The sequence below is a fragment of the Erpetoichthys calabaricus genome, chromosome 13, assembly GCF_900747795.2.
Source record: "Erpetoichthys calabaricus chromosome 13, fErpCal1.3, whole genome shotgun sequence".
NCBI classification, from domain to species: domain Eukaryota; kingdom Metazoa; phylum Chordata; class Cladistia; order Polypteriformes; family Polypteridae; genus Erpetoichthys; species Erpetoichthys calabaricus.
In genome coordinates, this window is record NC_041406.2 from 98,984,442 (window position 1) to 99,001,683 (window position 17,242).

General features: G+C 37.5%; 1 protein-coding gene across 5 annotated transcripts in view; it reads left to right on the forward strand.

The window, feature by feature from the left end:
- Positions 1-17,242, forward strand: part of LOC114663785 (intermembrane lipid transfer protein VPS13B-like) — a 908,960-nt gene that overhangs the window by 227,973 nt on the left and 663,745 nt on the right. For all 5 annotated transcript variants that reach the window (XM_051935849.1, XM_051935847.1, XM_051935848.1 and 2 more), the window contains exon 16: positions 12,904-13,028. In XM_051935849.1, coding sequence (XP_051791809.1) covers positions 12,904-13,028 — 125 coding nt within the window. The remainder of the gene's footprint in view (positions 1-12,903; positions 13,029-17,242) is intronic.

A 17,242-nucleotide genomic window follows, 5' to 3' on the forward strand; every position in this document is an offset into this window, starting at 1 on the left:
CATCAAGGCTTGAACTGGGAGAACTTCTTGCCCGTTCTTTGGCGGGGGTTTGGGGAGGAGGTTGGGGTGGGATGGTATAGCAGGCTGCTTGCTGCTTGGGCTTATCGACACATTTACAAGACAAAAGACACTGATGGAGAGGTACGAAGGGATTTAAGGTGGGCCCGGTTTACGAGTTTTTTCATAGGCTTTGGTAATTCTAGTGTTAAAGAATAGTGATAATATTGTGGACAACAGGAAAAAGACGATGAGTAAATTTAAATTATGTTGAAGATTATGGTTTTTGGAAGAAAATTTAAAAATGTTTTTTCAGGATAAAATGGTGGAAAATGGTCAAGCATCCAATTTAAGTGTAGCAAAAAGGTACAGTGCATCCAGAAAGTATTCACAGCGCATCACTTTTTCCACATTTTGTTATGTTACAGCCTTATTCCAAAATGGATTAAATTAATTTTTTTCCTCAGAATTCTACACACAACACCCCATAATGACAACGTAAAAAAAGTTTGCTTGAGATTTTTGCAAATTTATTAAAAATAAAAAAATTGAGAAAGCACATGTACATAAGTATTCACAGCCTTTGCCATGAAGCTCAAAATTGAGCTCAGGTGCATCCTGTTTCCCCTGATCATCCTTGAGATGTTTCTGCAGCTTAATTGGAGTCCACCTGTGGTAAATTCAGTTGATTGGACATGAATTGGAAAGGCACACACCTGTCTATATAAGGTCCCACAATTGACAGTTCATGTCAGAGCACAAACCAAGCATGAAGTCAAAGGAATTGTCTGTAGACCTCCGAGACAGGATTGTCTCAAGGCACAAATCTGGGGAAGGTTACAGAAAAAATTTCTGCTGCTTTGAAGGTCCCAATGAGCACAGTGGCCTCCATCATCCGTAAGTGGAAGAAGTTCGAAACCACCAGGACTCTTCCTAGAGCTGGCCGGCCATCTAAACTGAGCGATCGGGGGAGAAGGGCCTTAGTCAGTGAGGTGACCAAGAAACCGATGGTCACTCTGTCAGAGCTCCAGAGGTCCTCTGTGGAGAGAGGAGAACCTTCCAGAAGGACAACCATCTCTGCAGCAATCCACCAATCAGGCCTGTATGTTAGAGTGGCCAGACGGAAGCCACTCCTTAGTAAAAGGCACATGGCAGCCCGCCTGGAGTTTGTCAAAAGGCACCTGAAGGACTCTCAGACCATGAAAAAGAAAATTCTCTGGTCTGATGAGATAAAGATTGAACTCTTTGGTGTGAATGCCAGGCGTCACGTTTGGAGGAAACCAGGCACCGCTCATCACCAGGCCAATACCATCCCTACAGTGAAGCATGGTGGTGGCAGCATCATGCTGTGGGGATGTTTTTCAGTGGCAGGGACTGGGAGACTAGTCAGGATAAAGGGAAAGATGACTGCAGCAATGTTCAGAGACATCCTGGATGAAAACCTGCTCCAGAGCGCTCTTGACCTCAGACTGGGGCGACGGTTCATCTTTCAGCAGGACAACGACCCTAAGCACACAGCCAAAATATCAAAGGAGTGGCTTCAGGACAACTCTGTGAATGTCCTTGAGTGGCCCAGACTTGAATCCGATTGAATATCTCTGGAGAGATCTTAAAATGGCTGTGCACCGACGCTTCCCATCCAACCTGATGGAGCTTGAGAGGTGCTGCAAAGAGGAATGGGCGAAACTGGCCAAGGATAGGTGTGCCAAGCTTGTGGCATCATATTCAAAAAGACTTGAGGCTGTAAGTACTGCCAAAGGTGCATCGACAAAGTATTGAGCAAAGGCTGTGAATACTTATGTACATGTGATTTCTCAGTTTTTTTATTTTTAATAAATTTGCAAAAACCTCAAGTAAACTTTTTTCACATTGTCATTTTGGAGTGTTGTGTGTAGAATTCTGAGGAAAAAAATGAATTGAATCCATTTTGGAATAAGACTGTAACATAACAAAATGTGGAAAAAGTGATGCGCTGTGAATACTTTCCGGATGCACTGTATGTACACTACTTTACAGAAGGCAGAATGCATAGTGGCAATTGGCATTGTATAGATGCAAGGGAAACAGATTATACTAAATACAATGGAAGGGATAAGGAGAAGATAACTGAAGTTCACATGGCTTAAGGGTTGGAGGTAAGACGAGGAAGGGATAGAAAACAAGGCCTGGGAAGCATGAAGAATACAGTAATCCCTCACTTATCGTGGGAGATAGGTTCCAAGGCCGACCGTGATAACTGAATTTCCGCGAAGTAGGGACACCATATTTATTTAATTATTTAACGTGTATTTGGACGTTTTTAAACCCTCCCTGTATTGTTTACAACCCACCCTTTACTCTATTAATAACAGGGACAACTGCTAAGCAATATGAAATCGGTAGATAAGTTTACACTTACTGTATAGCGAAGTACACGTAGCAGCTTGTAGGCGGTCATGACGTCGTTGACCTTGTTGCAAAGATTCCTAAAGCAGATTCCATCCAGACTACTGCCATATCACGTCCACTTGCAACTCGTTTTGCACCCTGGTTAAAGGACACTGCGGCCGTAGATCTTATATGCTGTTCCTTCTTTTTAATAAAAAGAATCGTGGACTCATTGATGCAGTGATGGTGTCCTGCAGCGGTGTAGCTGTTCCCTTCCTTCAATATATCCAAAACTTTTACCTTTTCTGCAATCATTTGCATCTTCTGTTGGCGCTTGGACACGGCCCCTGAAGCAATAGCACGTTAATGCTGAATGAGTGAGATGAGACTTCCTGGTTAATGCAGCACTCCGTCGCTGAGCCAATCAGCAGCACACAGGAACTTAACTGCGTGCTCTGATTGGGTAGCTTCTCAGCCATCCGCCAATAGCATCTCTTGTATGAAATCAACTGGGCAAACCAACTGAGGAAGCAAGTACCAGAAGTAAAAAGACGCATTGTCAGCAGAAACCCGCGAAGCAGTGAAAAGTCCGTGTTATATATTTAGATATGCTTACATATAAAATCCGCAAAGTTGTGAATCCGCGAAAAGTGAACCGCGAAGTAGCGAGGGATTACTGTATCACCCAAGAGTCCTGATGAACCAAGACAGAAAGGACATCTTGCATCCCAAAAAAAAAAATTACAGATATTATCATGTATAGATGCCTGATTCTGTTTTAACCCAGCTCCATTTACCAGTAAAGTAAGAGATTAAGAGGATTGAATTGGAAGGGTATGAAATGACTTTCAAAGTGGTGAAGAAGTGAATCGAAACTAAGCAAGGAAAACCTATTTAACGTCTATGGCAAACCAGGATAGCAGTTTGGAATACTGGTCAGTCCAGCTCTTGACATGAAAGATGTTTGTCCAGTAGTATTATTCTAAATCTTTTAATGAGACCCCCGTCCAATCTGGCTCAAATAAATTTCTTAATAAAGGGTCTTTTGGTGTTCCTGAGAAAACAAGATAGAAGGATTCTGATGACAGGCTAGTATTTGACAGGAGGGAAATGGAGAGCATGGCTCTAACAGAGTGATAATGAAGAACAGTATTAAGTTTTTAATTATCAGTGGAGATTGGAATAAAAAAGTGGAACAGACTAAGAGAAGGGAAATCTCTTTATGCTATCTATGACACAGTAGCAGTTAATGCTGTGATCCTACCTGCTATACAGCTCAGAAAGGGAGCAGGCCCAAAAAAAACAGAAGTGCCTTGAGAAACACCCAAGTATAAACTTAAATCCTGTTCATTCCCAAAAATGGGACAAAGGACTTAAGGTGCAATAAGTCCACTAATACCAAAATTGGGAAGATGAGAAAGCTGTTAATAACCTCCTAGTTAAAGAAAAAAGTATTAATATTCAAATATGTATTACCAGGATTGAAATGAATTTCAAGTATAACAAGGTCGGAACAAACACAAACTTCACAATGAACAAAATAATATGAATCAAATCAGACAACATGAGAAGGGATAGAAAGACAAAATCAGTATTATTTTCAGAATAAATATTAAACAAGGATTAAACAAACAAAAAAACTTCCTTAGACAGGGATGATCTACTAGTTTTACTCTATTAGAACAATAATGTCTTGCACTAAGAAATATCTTTACCAAGATTCCATATCTAAGTGAAATTGCCAGTTGGATAGATGGAAGAAGAAATTACTAATGACAAAAGCAATTTAAGAAGAGAAAGATCAATTAAAATATTATTAATTAGTTAAAGAATTTATAAATACGCAGATCTGAGAAGATATTGCCAAGATAATGCAGGTTGTCGGTAATCCCTGAATCTAGCTTTGCGTGAAACTCAATTGGACATTACTGCATAATTACGAATCTGTTGTGATTTCATTCACTGGTAGCTAGTGCTGGGTGGTATGACCAAAATTCTATATCATGGTATTTTTCAAAATTATACTGGTTTCATGGTATTCAACGGTATTTTTTTCACATGCATGAGTGGATGTTAACCACATTTTCCATTGCAATTACTGCAGTAGACTGGCTAAGAATAACCTATTCCATTTTTTGTACATTGTACAAAAAATATTTTAATGTGCACACAAGTATTAATACAGGTTTGCATGGCCCCATAAAGTGATAGTTTTCAAGGGGGAGGCACATATGAAGAGAAGGAATCACATTGCATGACAGATGCAGTCAAAATATAGAACCATTTTATTGAACAAATTTTGCAGATAACTTAAACCATAATATTGACAACATATTTTCAACAATCCAAAGAGGCATTTAGACTTAGTAAAATATCCAGAGGTGCTTGTCAAAAGTTGTATTGCACTGAACATGTCTTAGAAATGGAATAAATAGTGAATATTTTTTGTAAACCAACAACACTTTCTGTTAATGTTAACAATCTCTGTCAACTGACACGTTGAAGTGACTTTTTAAACAATTTTACCTTCATTAAACTGCATAATATTTAAACTAATAAATAATAACAATACGTAAATAATAGTGCAACTTCCAGTAATAAAACATAGTATTACACAATATTCACCAAATAAAAATAAAATTAAACAAAACAAATGTAACTTGGTGATGACATCTTTACCAACTGAACCATCATTAAGGCAAATTGCATTAATATGGACCTTGCTTCAAGCTAAGCTATATACATAAAAAATAAAACTGCAACTTGCATTTATAATGCTATTTGTGGTATAGCCCTATGGAAGTGTATTAGGGCCATGGTGAAGAAAAAAAAATACGGACTCAGGGAAGAAAAAAAAAAACAAAACTTATATGTCAAGACTAAAGTCGACATGTTGACTTTATTCTCGACATTTCCACTTTATTCTCGCCGTTTATGTCGAGATTAAAGTCAACATTTCCACTTTATTCTCAGAGTTTATTTTGTCATTAAAGTAGAATGTCATAAACTCAACTTCATCCTAAAATCAATGTTTAATTTACTAGATTTTCTCAAACCCCGTCATAACTATTGTAGCACATTAAATGCTTTGTGTTAAATGTTCCCCAACCCAGTTGTTAATCGCTACGCGCTTCTTAAACTGACATCCTCTGCTCTAAGAGGAGGCGCAGGCAACTATCGCCGCACAGAATACATTCACTTCATGATATTCCTGCTCTCTGAAAATTTAGAATGCTAAGATAAATACTTTATATCATTTTCATGATGAAATGCATTAAACCAGGTATTAAACATGCACGGTAGTGCTACTCCCTTGCAGTAAGGGGTCCCCAGGTGTATGTTCAGTGTAGAGAATTTTATGTCAGGTGTGACGAGGCTCCAAAAAAACTGGATGTATGAATGGGTTCGTGATCTTGTGGTCGGTGACACGAACACAGAATTCAATGGATGTTCTTCTGAGCGGGCTTTCTTTATTGCATGTGTGCTGTCTCTGTCTGACGTAACAAACCCCCAGTTCCTATCCTTCCTTTTTCTTTCTCCTCATAACCAATCACCACACGATAAACGTCTTTGTGAAATTAAAACTAGTTATAAACTTAGACCACGGAGTGTTCAGAAGTTTAAAAAAATCTTCGTTATACATATTTAATTATGCCAACCATTCAGGGTTGCGCCCATCCCGGCAAGCATTGTGTGCGAGGCAGGAGCAAATTCTGAACGTGGTGCCAGCACATCGCAGGGTGAATACGAGCAATATATACACTAGCAAGAGTCAATATAATGTAACAAAATCCCACATCCTACATGACTTTGAAAGGAAACTGAAGCACACCGAGTAAACCCACTAGAAAAACATGCAAATTCAAGGCAGGGAACACCCGGGACCCCCTTGCTGTGGGGCAGCATTGCAACCTCTACGCCACCATGCCCCAACAGATTAATACACGTTTTAATGCATTTCATCATGAAAATGATATCAAGTATTTATCTTAGCATTCTAAGCGTTCAGAGAGCAGGAATATCATGAAATTAATGTATTCTGTGTGCTGCCTGCGCCTTCTCTTAGTGCAAGAGGAAGTCAGTTTAAGAAGCACGTAGTGATTAACATGGCTCCGGGAACACTTAACACAAAGCATTTAATGTGCTACATCAGGGGTGTCGAACTCCAGGCCTGGAGGGCCGCAGTGGCTACAGGTGTTCATTCTAACTCTTTTCCTAATCAGTGACCAGTTTTCACTGCTAATTAACTCCTTTTCGCTTCATTTTAATAGCCCTGTTTTTAAGGATTCAGTCTTCTGAATTGATTCTTTTCTTCATTAAATGACAGCTGAACAGAAATGAGATATGAAACGAGCTGACAGATGACCAACAAAACTGGGGCTTCAAACTCCAACCAATTTCACTCCAATCACTTTCTTAATGAGAAGCTGATTCTTGCTGTTAATTTAACCCATTGTTTAATTTCATGGCTTGTTGCTACTCTCATTCTGCCTCAGCACACATTTCCAAAACTGTTGCTTTTCTGCCTTTTCTAAGAACGCCATCATAATGTTTTGGTGACCTCAGAAATCAGTGTTACTGAAACCTTCACCTTTCTTTTAAGGTATTGTGTGGTGGGCACAAGTGAGCTGGTCATATGGTGGCCTGTTTTGTGTCTCATTATTGTTTGGCTGCTAATTAAGGAAAAAGAAACAACTATGGAGCCTGAGTCAAGCTATTTAAAAGAGGTAATCAGCAGCAAAAAGTGGCCAATAATTAAGAAGATGGTAAGAATGAAAACCTGCAGCCACTGCGGCCCTCCAGGAATGGAGTTCGACACCCCTGTGCTACAGAACTTATGACAGGGTTTGAGAAAATCTAGAAAATTAAATATTCATTTTAAGGTGAAGTTTAGTTTACGATGTTCTACTTTAATGACAAATTACGATAATAAAGTCAACATGTCGACTTTATTCTCGTCATAAGAGTCGAGATTAAAGTGGAAATGTTGAGAATAAAATTAACATGTCGTCACACTATTACACAGTACCCAGGTACATTACACAGTATTGAAAAAAAATAAAACAAGTACAACTTGGCTTGCAATATTATCCAGTAGTATAGAAACAGTATTCACACATTTGAACATAATGGTCCACATCTGACCTTTTAAAACCAAACTATCTCCAGACAACAGACACAGATCCTTTTTTCGGCAAAAGTTCTTCTGTGTCATCATGTTCAACGTTATCGTCTTCTACAGCTTCAGTTTTGGAATGTTTCTCTGTCCATTTTCACCGTTCAATATCTTCACTAACGCATGTAGTCCGTTGTATGCGTGTTTAGCGGTGCAGCAGTCAAAAAGGTCCCTCCTTAAACAGTTTCCCGCTGCGCCACGTTCTGAACTTTGTTTAGGCTATTTAAACCGGTGTTGTGGTATAAGAAAAATCCATATCATAACAAAAATAAAAAACAGTTTTTGGTATGAACCGGTATACCGATCAGCACTACTGATAGCATGCAGTCTTATCTTGTACAGCTGGAAGAATCTCAGCCCACATACCCTATCATTATGGAAAAGAATGTCCTTTTGTATTTAAAATAAAAGCGTAAATTGACTTACAAAAAACAATTCAAATATTGTTTTAGAATCTGACAGGTAGTATACTGATGTTGTCTAAAATTAATTGAATATGTTAATCCATTCTTAACTTTTTGAGTATTTCAATATCTTAGTGATTACCTCATATTAAATCTTTTCCTTTCTTTGCTCACTAGTAAGAGGAGGCTAAATCAAACTTGATCTTTGATAAGTTGTACTACTGCTTTTCTTGCTGATTTATAGTTTATTCATTGGAAAGGGCTTTGAAATTATTAATAAGAAAAAACTAATCGTACCAAATATGTCTTATCTTTTTTCTCAAACGTGTAAAAGTAACTTTTAGGGTATAGTATCTTATGAACTGTTTCAAAATGAATGCAAATGATTTCATAATACATTGTAACTATTTTATTTTTAACATAACAAAGCAGCCATCATTAAATTAATATTTTTCTATTCCTTACCACTAGACAATCTCCTTTGAACTATTAGGTAAAGGTTTCTGTGATTTAACTTTTAAATATTACTGTTTGATCTCTGTTGTACGGATTTTGTCATAAGTTTGTAAAGCTATTGATTTTCTGTGACCGCAAATTGAGTAACAACAACAACATTTATTTATATAGCACATTTTCATACAAATAATGCAGCTCAAAGTGCTTTACATGATGAAGAAAGAGAAAAAAGACAAAATAAATAAAATAAGGGAACACTAATTAACATAGAATAATAGTAAAGTCCGATGGCCAGGGAGGACAAAAAAAACAAAAAAACTCCAGACAGCTAGAGAAAAAAAAAAAAAATATGCATGGGTTCCAGGCCACGAGACCGTCCAGCCCCCTCTAGGCATTCTACCTAACATAAATGATCAGTCCTCATTGTATTCAAGGTTCTCATGGAAGAACTTGATCATAACGGTCATGTGGACTTCTGGCCTTGTAATCTATCAGTGTAGGGGCATCATGGTGCTTTGATCAGGTGGTGGTGGCGCAGGTCGCCACCCCAGAAAAGTAGAAAAAGAACAGAAGAGAAAGTAGGGGTTAGTACAGATTTTGAATATGAATACTATGAATAATAATGATAATTAATTGAATATGTGGAGCATCAAGATTAAACTAAGATGAAGCTATGAGAAAGCCATGTTAAAGTAATGAGTTTTCAGCAGTTTTTTTAAAGTGCTCCACTATATTAGCCTGGTAAATTTCTATTGGCAAGCTATTCGAGATTTTAGGTGTATAACAGCAGAAGGCCGCCTCACCACTTCTTTTAAGTTTAGCTCTTGGAATTCTAAGCAGACACTCATTTGAAGATCTAAGGTTATGATTTGGAGTGTAAAGTGTAAGACATTCCGAAATATAAGATGGAACAATATTATTTAAGGCTTTGTAAACTATAAGCAGGATTTTAAAGTCAATTCTAAATGACACAGGTAACCAATGTAGTGACATCAAAACTGGAGAGATGTGCTCGGATTTTCTTTTCCTAGTTAAGATTCTGGCAGCTGCATTGAGCACTAGTTGCAATTGATTTATGTCTTTTTTGGGTAGTCCTGAGAGGAGAGCGTTACAGTAAACTAGTCGACTGAAAACAAAAGCGTGGATTAATTTCTCAGCATCTTGCGATGATATAAGGGGTCTAACTTTTGCTATATTTCTTAAGTAGAAAAATGCTGTCCGAGTAATCTGATTAATACTGTTTTTACTCGTGTACCACGTGCCCTTGTGTATGATGCACACCCTAATTTTTACAAAGAAAATCGCGAAAACCGTTTTTCCCCGTATACAACACGCGTTGTGATTGTAGAGGAAGCGTTTAGGGCACGTTTTCTGCGAAAGTTTTTGTTTCTTCTGTCGAGCGAGAGAGTGAGCCCAAGCAGAAGACGTAAACATTACAGGAAAAAATTTCCTTGTGTATGACGCGCACCAGATTTTCTAATGCTAATTTTCGGGAAAAAATGTGAGCGTGGTACACGCATAAATACGGTATGTGATTTAAAATTCAGGTCAGAGTCAATAGTTACCCCTAAATTCTTTACCTCCATCTTGACTTTTAATCCTAATGCATCAAGTTTATTTCTCATAACCTCATTATATCCATTATTGCCAATCACTAAAATTTCTATTTTCTCTTTATTTAGTTTGAGAAAATTACTACTCATCCATTCAGAAACACAAGTAAGACATTGTGTCAGTGAATCAAGAGAGTCAGGGTCATCAGGCGCTATTGATAAATACAGTTGTGTGTCATTCGCATAGCTGTGGTAGCTCACGTTATGCCCCGAGATAATCTGACCTAACGTAAGCATGTAAATCGAAAAGAGCAGCGGACCCAGGATAGAGCCATGTGGAACATCATATAGAATACCATGGGCTTTGAAGTATAATTACCACAACTTACAAAGAATTTTATACCTGCCAGGTAGGACTCAAACCAATTTAAGACATTGACATTGACTGAGGCAATTTCTAAGAATATTGTGATCAATGGTATCGAATGCGGCACTCAGATCTAAGAGGATGAGAACAGATAAATGGCCTCTGTCTGCATTTACCAAGTCATTTACTACTTTAACGAGTGCAGTTTCTGTACTGTGATTTGTTCTGAAACCCGACTGAAACTTACCAAGAATAGCATGTTTATTGAGGTGATCATGACTGCCTTCTCTAGAATTTTACTTAAGAAAGGCAGGTTAGAAATAGGTCTAAAATTTTCAAAAGCAGAGGAGTCAAGATTGTTTTTCTTGAGCAGGGGTTTAACTACAGCATTCTTAAGACCCCCGTATCTAATGACGAGTTTACTATGTCAAGAATACTATCAATTAGTAAGCACGATACTTCTTTAAAAAAAACTTGTTGGTATTGGGTCGAGGACGCAGGTGGAGGGTTGCAGTTGAGAAATTATTTTATATAAATCAGGTAAATGTATCCTGATGAAAGAATTTAATTTGTTTAAAATTGAGTACCGGGGTTTAAGTGGTTCAGTATTGGGGAGATGTACTATATTATTTCTAATATCATTATTTTTTTGATTAAAAAATACAGCAAAAGCCTCACAAGTTTCACTGGAAGTTTTTTGGAGGCACTCCATTGAGTGACCTGGATTTAGCAAACGATCAATCGTAGAGAATAAGACTCTGGGATTACTAGCATTGTTGTTTATAATTCTAGATAAATAATGTTGTTGTACTCTATTATTTTAACCTTCAGTATTTCATAATGAACAGTCAGTTTAGTTTTTCTCCATTTGCACTCAGCTCTCCAGCCTGTCCTCTTAAGATTAGACACTCTTTGGGTCTTCCATGGTATAAAAGTACTAGAAGATTTTTTAACTATCTGTTCTGGTGCTACTGTGTCAGCAGCAGCTCTCACCTTAGTATTAAAATTTTCCACCTTACTATTTACATTATTCTCACTATTGTAGTAAGCACCACAAAGGTACTGGTTGCTTAGAATGTTTGTAAATGTTGAAGCTGCTGATGAATCAGAGAAGTGTTTTTTAACAACATGCTTCTCGTGAACATTTTCTATCATTATTTCTATATTAAATAGTAACAGAAAATGGTCTGATAGACCAATATCAATGATCTGCTTCACATCAACTTTTAGTCCTTTAGTAATTATTAAGTCTAACGTATGACCTGCTTTATGTGTAGGCTGACTAATGTGCTGGCACAAATCAAAAGTCCAGGAGGTTCATGAATTATTTTACTTTCGGGTCACACTGATTATCAATATGAAAGTTAGTCACCGACTATTAGGAGTGTGTCATAGTTCGTAGTTACAATTGACACCAAGTCTGAGAATTCCTCAAAGAAAGACGCATTATATTTAGGAGGTCTATACACGGAGTACCCTGTAATGACATTTGCATACAAAGATCATAATTTACTAACCTGACATAGCACCACTTATTTATTTATTTATTTATTTTATTTTTAAAGGTTGCATTAGATAGGATCTATTTAAGTTCATTTACAACTGCAGTCAATAGAAATATCTGTAATCATGTAATATTTTTGCTTTAAAATTTCCTCTATTTTGAAATAGTTCTTCTATTACAGAACCTAGCACAGCAAACAGTAATTAAATCCATGACATGAGTAAAACACATTCACAAACACAAAATACAGAAACATCTCAAAATATAATTACACACCCAGAGATACAAATACAGTTGGGATGGGAATCACTTAGGTAGCAAAATGTAATGTAATTTCTTGCTCTTTGCCACTTATGTTTTTGCTGTAAATGCTCATTGCTGAAAAAGTTATGTACTTTGTCTAGTGTACACTAAATGTAGTGTACTGCTGTGTAGTGATCTCAAGAGAAGAAAGTGGTCATTCTTTGCGGTACAATTTTCAGCCAGTAAAATTTGAATTGTTCTATTACTAAGTTTGGCACTTCAGTCTAATTCACAGATGTCTGATTGCTTGTTATCAACTGGGTTTCTGTTTGTTGATAGATAGATAGAATTTTATTTGTCCCCAGGAGGGCATTTGGCAAATTTAATGATGTCCTTACAGCTGACATAACGTAATGTGCGGTTTCTTTTTTAACAAAATGTTAAGCTTTCTTCTTTTTCTCATAAGATCTGTCAAACATAAGTCAACAATTAGCTATCTGTCAGTGAGGTCTTGTTTTCTAGTCATGGTAGTTATTTTTATAGAAAAGCCTGTCAGCAGCCTAATAAACACATAGAATTTCTGGGATTAAATTGATTCTTTAACTTACAACTGCGTAAAATTTAAGCACTTGCATCTACAGTTTCCTCCAGATTCGTCATAATCTATAAACATTTTCTTTGCATTTTTCTAATTTCTGATGTGTTCTTTTTTCAATTTTATGTTTGTCTCAACATATAAAACTGTTATTAATCTTGTTAGTAATTTTAGTTTATTTTGTTTTAACCATATTGAAATAGTTTGCATCACTTTGTTAGATCTTTTGTTTTTCTTACAGGTATTTGGTTTCCAGGCTGGCATAACTTCTTTGGATAGTGTGGGGTCATTTCTTCCATTAGCTGTAGTGGTTCCATCTTTCAGCACTGCTCTTTATGGGAAACTGTTAAGACTGCCAATGTACTGGTAAGTATGCAGAATAAAAGTGCTTATGAGGTATGATTTGAATCACTATTTACATTTACGACATAACTGTGACCTATTAATTTTTTTTCTTTTTTTGGCTTGCTTTGATTGATTGTAATATTATCTACACTTCCAATTACTTCCATTACCTGCATACTATCTGGCACCTTACTGCTTACACCGTTTTATACTGCTGTCTTTACCAGCAGCCCTTGAATACTTATTTACTACTCAATTCTTTGTGTAATATTCAGATTAAAGCAGTGTATGAAATAAAGCAAGCTATCCAATATCAGTCATTTGTTGGTCTGATTGTCCACAGAATCTGCTAGCTTACTGTTTGTTCATTCTGTTTAAATAAAATGAAATATTTCCACAATTAGATTTCATTGTTCCTTTCTTGTTGGCTTTAATTGTGAATTTCTCCTTGGGAATTAATAAAGTGTCTGTCTGTCCATCCGTCCGTCTATCCATCTATCTATCGACATAAGATAGTAGTGGTTCTGTTGAATAACTGACTGCGTTTTTTACGATAATGTAGTGTTAAACAGATAATCTTGATGAATAACATGATGTAGATTAGTGTACAGATTTTGAAGTGAATCCATTTTCCATTTGGAGTAGCCATGTTCTTATCATACTGGTTCATACTGTAATGTCAAACAAAGCATTGCTCACTGCCATAGGCCTAAGGCCTTCACAAAAAATATCTCTTTGTGACACTCCTGTGCAGCAGATGTCCAGACTAATACCATTACCTTTAACTGAAAAAAGGCACTCCCGTGTTTTTCTTGTAAATAAAAACCTACTTTAGACATCGCTCTAGGCCAATGTTTATTAGAAGGTTATGCACCAAGGACCATTTTGACTTGTCAACAGCCTTAAGTTACATTTTGGTGTAAATTCCATTTTACAGTTACCACTTTTCTTCTACTAAAAGTAGTCACATAAAAATGATCTAACATTTGTACGTAAAAACTATAGTTTTTTTAATAGTTTGTCATGTTCTTCATTAACTGAAAGATTAATGTGAATAGTGCAGATGCTTTTAAATTGTCAAACATCCAGTCTCATAACTTTAAATTCTTAAGAATGGACATAAATATGTCAAACTTTTTTAAGCAAAGAACAGCTTTAATGATCTGTGATAAGCAAACTCATTAAGACCATTTACATCCTTTCACAGTTTATTGATTGCTTCAGCTAGATCCATGTCTTTGAGTGGATTTCTAATCCACTTACATTTTGCTGACATAGACCCTGTAGGTAAGCTTTGAAGTTAAATAACAAAGCTGTCATAGATTTTCTTGCTGAGGCATAAGAAGGTAATTGGAAAGGGAATTTTCCATATTTTCTGTGATTTGAGGTGAGCACACTAAATTCCAACTTTATACAGGTAGCCTTTACATTGTTTTGAATGTTTAAGTCTCTGGCCCTGCAGGAAAAGTTCAGGCCGTGAAGTATTTTTTAAAATTTCAGTAAGATAACTCCATATAAGCAAGCTATGAAAAGATGTGTATACAGTCCCACAGATGGAAAACTTGATGCATTGCAGCAGCTTGACTCTTAAAAATAAATAAATTCAGATTAAAGTTTTTCTTTGCTCCGACAGCAGCACAATTCAGACAAGCAAAACACAGTCCTTTCGTCTCCACTCCTCCTCAGCAACTTTGTCCTTCTTCCTCCCGACTCTGGCCATTGAGTAGTGGCAGCTGGCCCCTTTTATAGGACACCCGGAAGGACTCCAGGTGTCCAACGACCTTCTTCCTGCTGCACTTCCAGGTGTGGCGGAAGTGTTACCAAACAATGCTCAGTAATTGTCTAGGTGCCCCATGCCCCAGCAGGGTTGAGCTTCCATGCTCCTGAGCTGTGGCCCCTCTGTAAGCCAAGGGGGCTGCCCTCTATCGGTTTGGCAGAGATAATGTCCTGAAAAAGCTCTTTCCCCCAGTTCTTCCTCTGTCAAGGTGTCCCTGCCGGGTAAGGGCCCCACTGCCTGCCACAATATATACAGTGGGGCAAAAAAGTATTTAGTCAGCCACCAATTTTGCAAGTTCTCCCACTTAAAAAGATGAGAGAGGTCTGTAATTTTCATCATAGGTATACCTCAACAAAATGAGAAAAAAAAAATCCAGTAAATCAAATTGTCTGATTTTTGAAGAATTTGTTTGCAAATTACACATACTGTAATATATATACAGTGCATCCGGAAAGTATTCACAGCGCATCACTTTTTCCACATTTTGTTATGTTACACCTTATTCCAAAATGGATTAAATTCATTTTTTTCCTCAGAATTCTACACACAACACCCCATAATGACAACGTGAAAAAAGTTTACTTGAGGTTTTTGCAAATTTATTAAAACTAAAAAAACTGAGAAATCACATGTACATAAGTATTCACAGCCTTTTCTCAATACTTTGTCGGTGCACCTTTGGCAGCAATTACAGCCTCAAGTCTTTTTGAATATGATGCCACAAGCTTGGCACACCTATCCTTGGCCAGTTTCGCCCATTCCTCTTTGCAGCACCTCTCAAGCTCCATCATGTTGGATGGGAAGCGTCAGTGCACAGCCATTTTAAGATCTCTCTAGAGATGTTCAATCAGATTCAAGTCTGGGCTCTGGCTGGGCCACTCAAGGACATTCACAGAGTTGTCCTGAAGACACTCCTTTGATATCTTGGCTGTGTGCTTAGGGTCATTGTCCTGCTGAAAGATGAACCGTCGCCCCAGTGTGAGGTCAAGAGTGTTGTGGAGCAGGTTTTCATCCAGGATGTTTCTGTACATTGCTGCAGTCATCTTTCCCTTTATCCTGACTAGTCTCCCAGTTCCTGCCGCTGAAAACCATCCCCACAGCATGATGCTGCCACCACCACGCTTCACTGTAGGAATGGTATTGGCCTGGTGATGAGCGGTGCCTGGTTTCCTCCAAACGTGACACCTGGCATTCACACCAAAGAGTTCAATCTTTGTCTCATCAGACCAGAGAATTTTCTTTCTCATGGTCTGAGAGTTCTTCAGGTGCCTTTTGGCAAACTCCAGGCGGGCTGCCATGTGCCTTTTACTAAGGAGTGTCTTCCGTCTGGCCACTCTACCATACAGGCCTGATTGGTGGATTGCTGCAGAGATGGTTGTCCTTCTGGAAGGTTCTCCTCTCTCCACAGAGAACCTCTTGAGCTCTGACAGAGTGACCATCAGGTTCTTGGTCGCCTCCCTGACTAAGGCCTTTCTCCCCCGATCGCTCAGTTTAGATGGCCGGCCAGCTCTAGGAAGAGTCCTGGTGATTTCGAACTTCTTCCACTTACGGATGATGGAGGCCACTGTGCTCATTGGGACCTTCAAAGCCGCAGAATTTTTTCTGTAACCTTCCCCAGATTTGTGCCTCGAGACAATCCTGTCTCGGAGGTCTACAGACAATTCCTTTGACTTCATGCTTGGTTTGTGCTCTGACATGAACTTCAACTGTGGGACCTTATATAGACAGGTGTGTGCCTTTCCAAATCATGTCCAATCAACTGAATTTACCACAGCTGGACTCCAGTTAAGCTGCAGAAACATCTCAAAGATGATCAGGGGAAACAGGATGCACCTCAGCTCAATTTTGAGCTTCATGGCAAAGGCTGTGAATACTTACGTACATGTGCTTTCTCAGTTTTTTTATTTTTAATACATTTGCAAAAACCTCAAGTAAACTTTTTTCACGTTGTCATTATGGGATGTTGTGTGTAGAATTCTGAGGAAAAAAATGAATTTAATCCATTTTGGAATAAGGCTGTAACATAACAAAATGTGGAAAAAGTGATGCGCTGTGAATACTTTCCGGATGCACTGTGTGTGCGTGTGTGTATATATATATATATATATATATACATACATATACACACACACACATATATATATATATATATATATATATATATATATATATATATATATATATATATGTGTGTGTGTGTATATGTATGTATATATATATATATATATATATATATATATATGTGTGTATATATACAGTGGTGTGAAAAACTATTTGCCCCCTTCCTGATTTCTTATTCTTTTGCATGTTTGTCACGCAAAATGTTTCTGATCATCAAACACATTTAACCATTAGTCAAATATAACACAAGTAAACACAAAATGCAGTTTTTAAATGATGGTTTTTATTATTTAGGGAGAAAAAAAATCCAAACATACATGGCCCTGTGTGAAAAAGT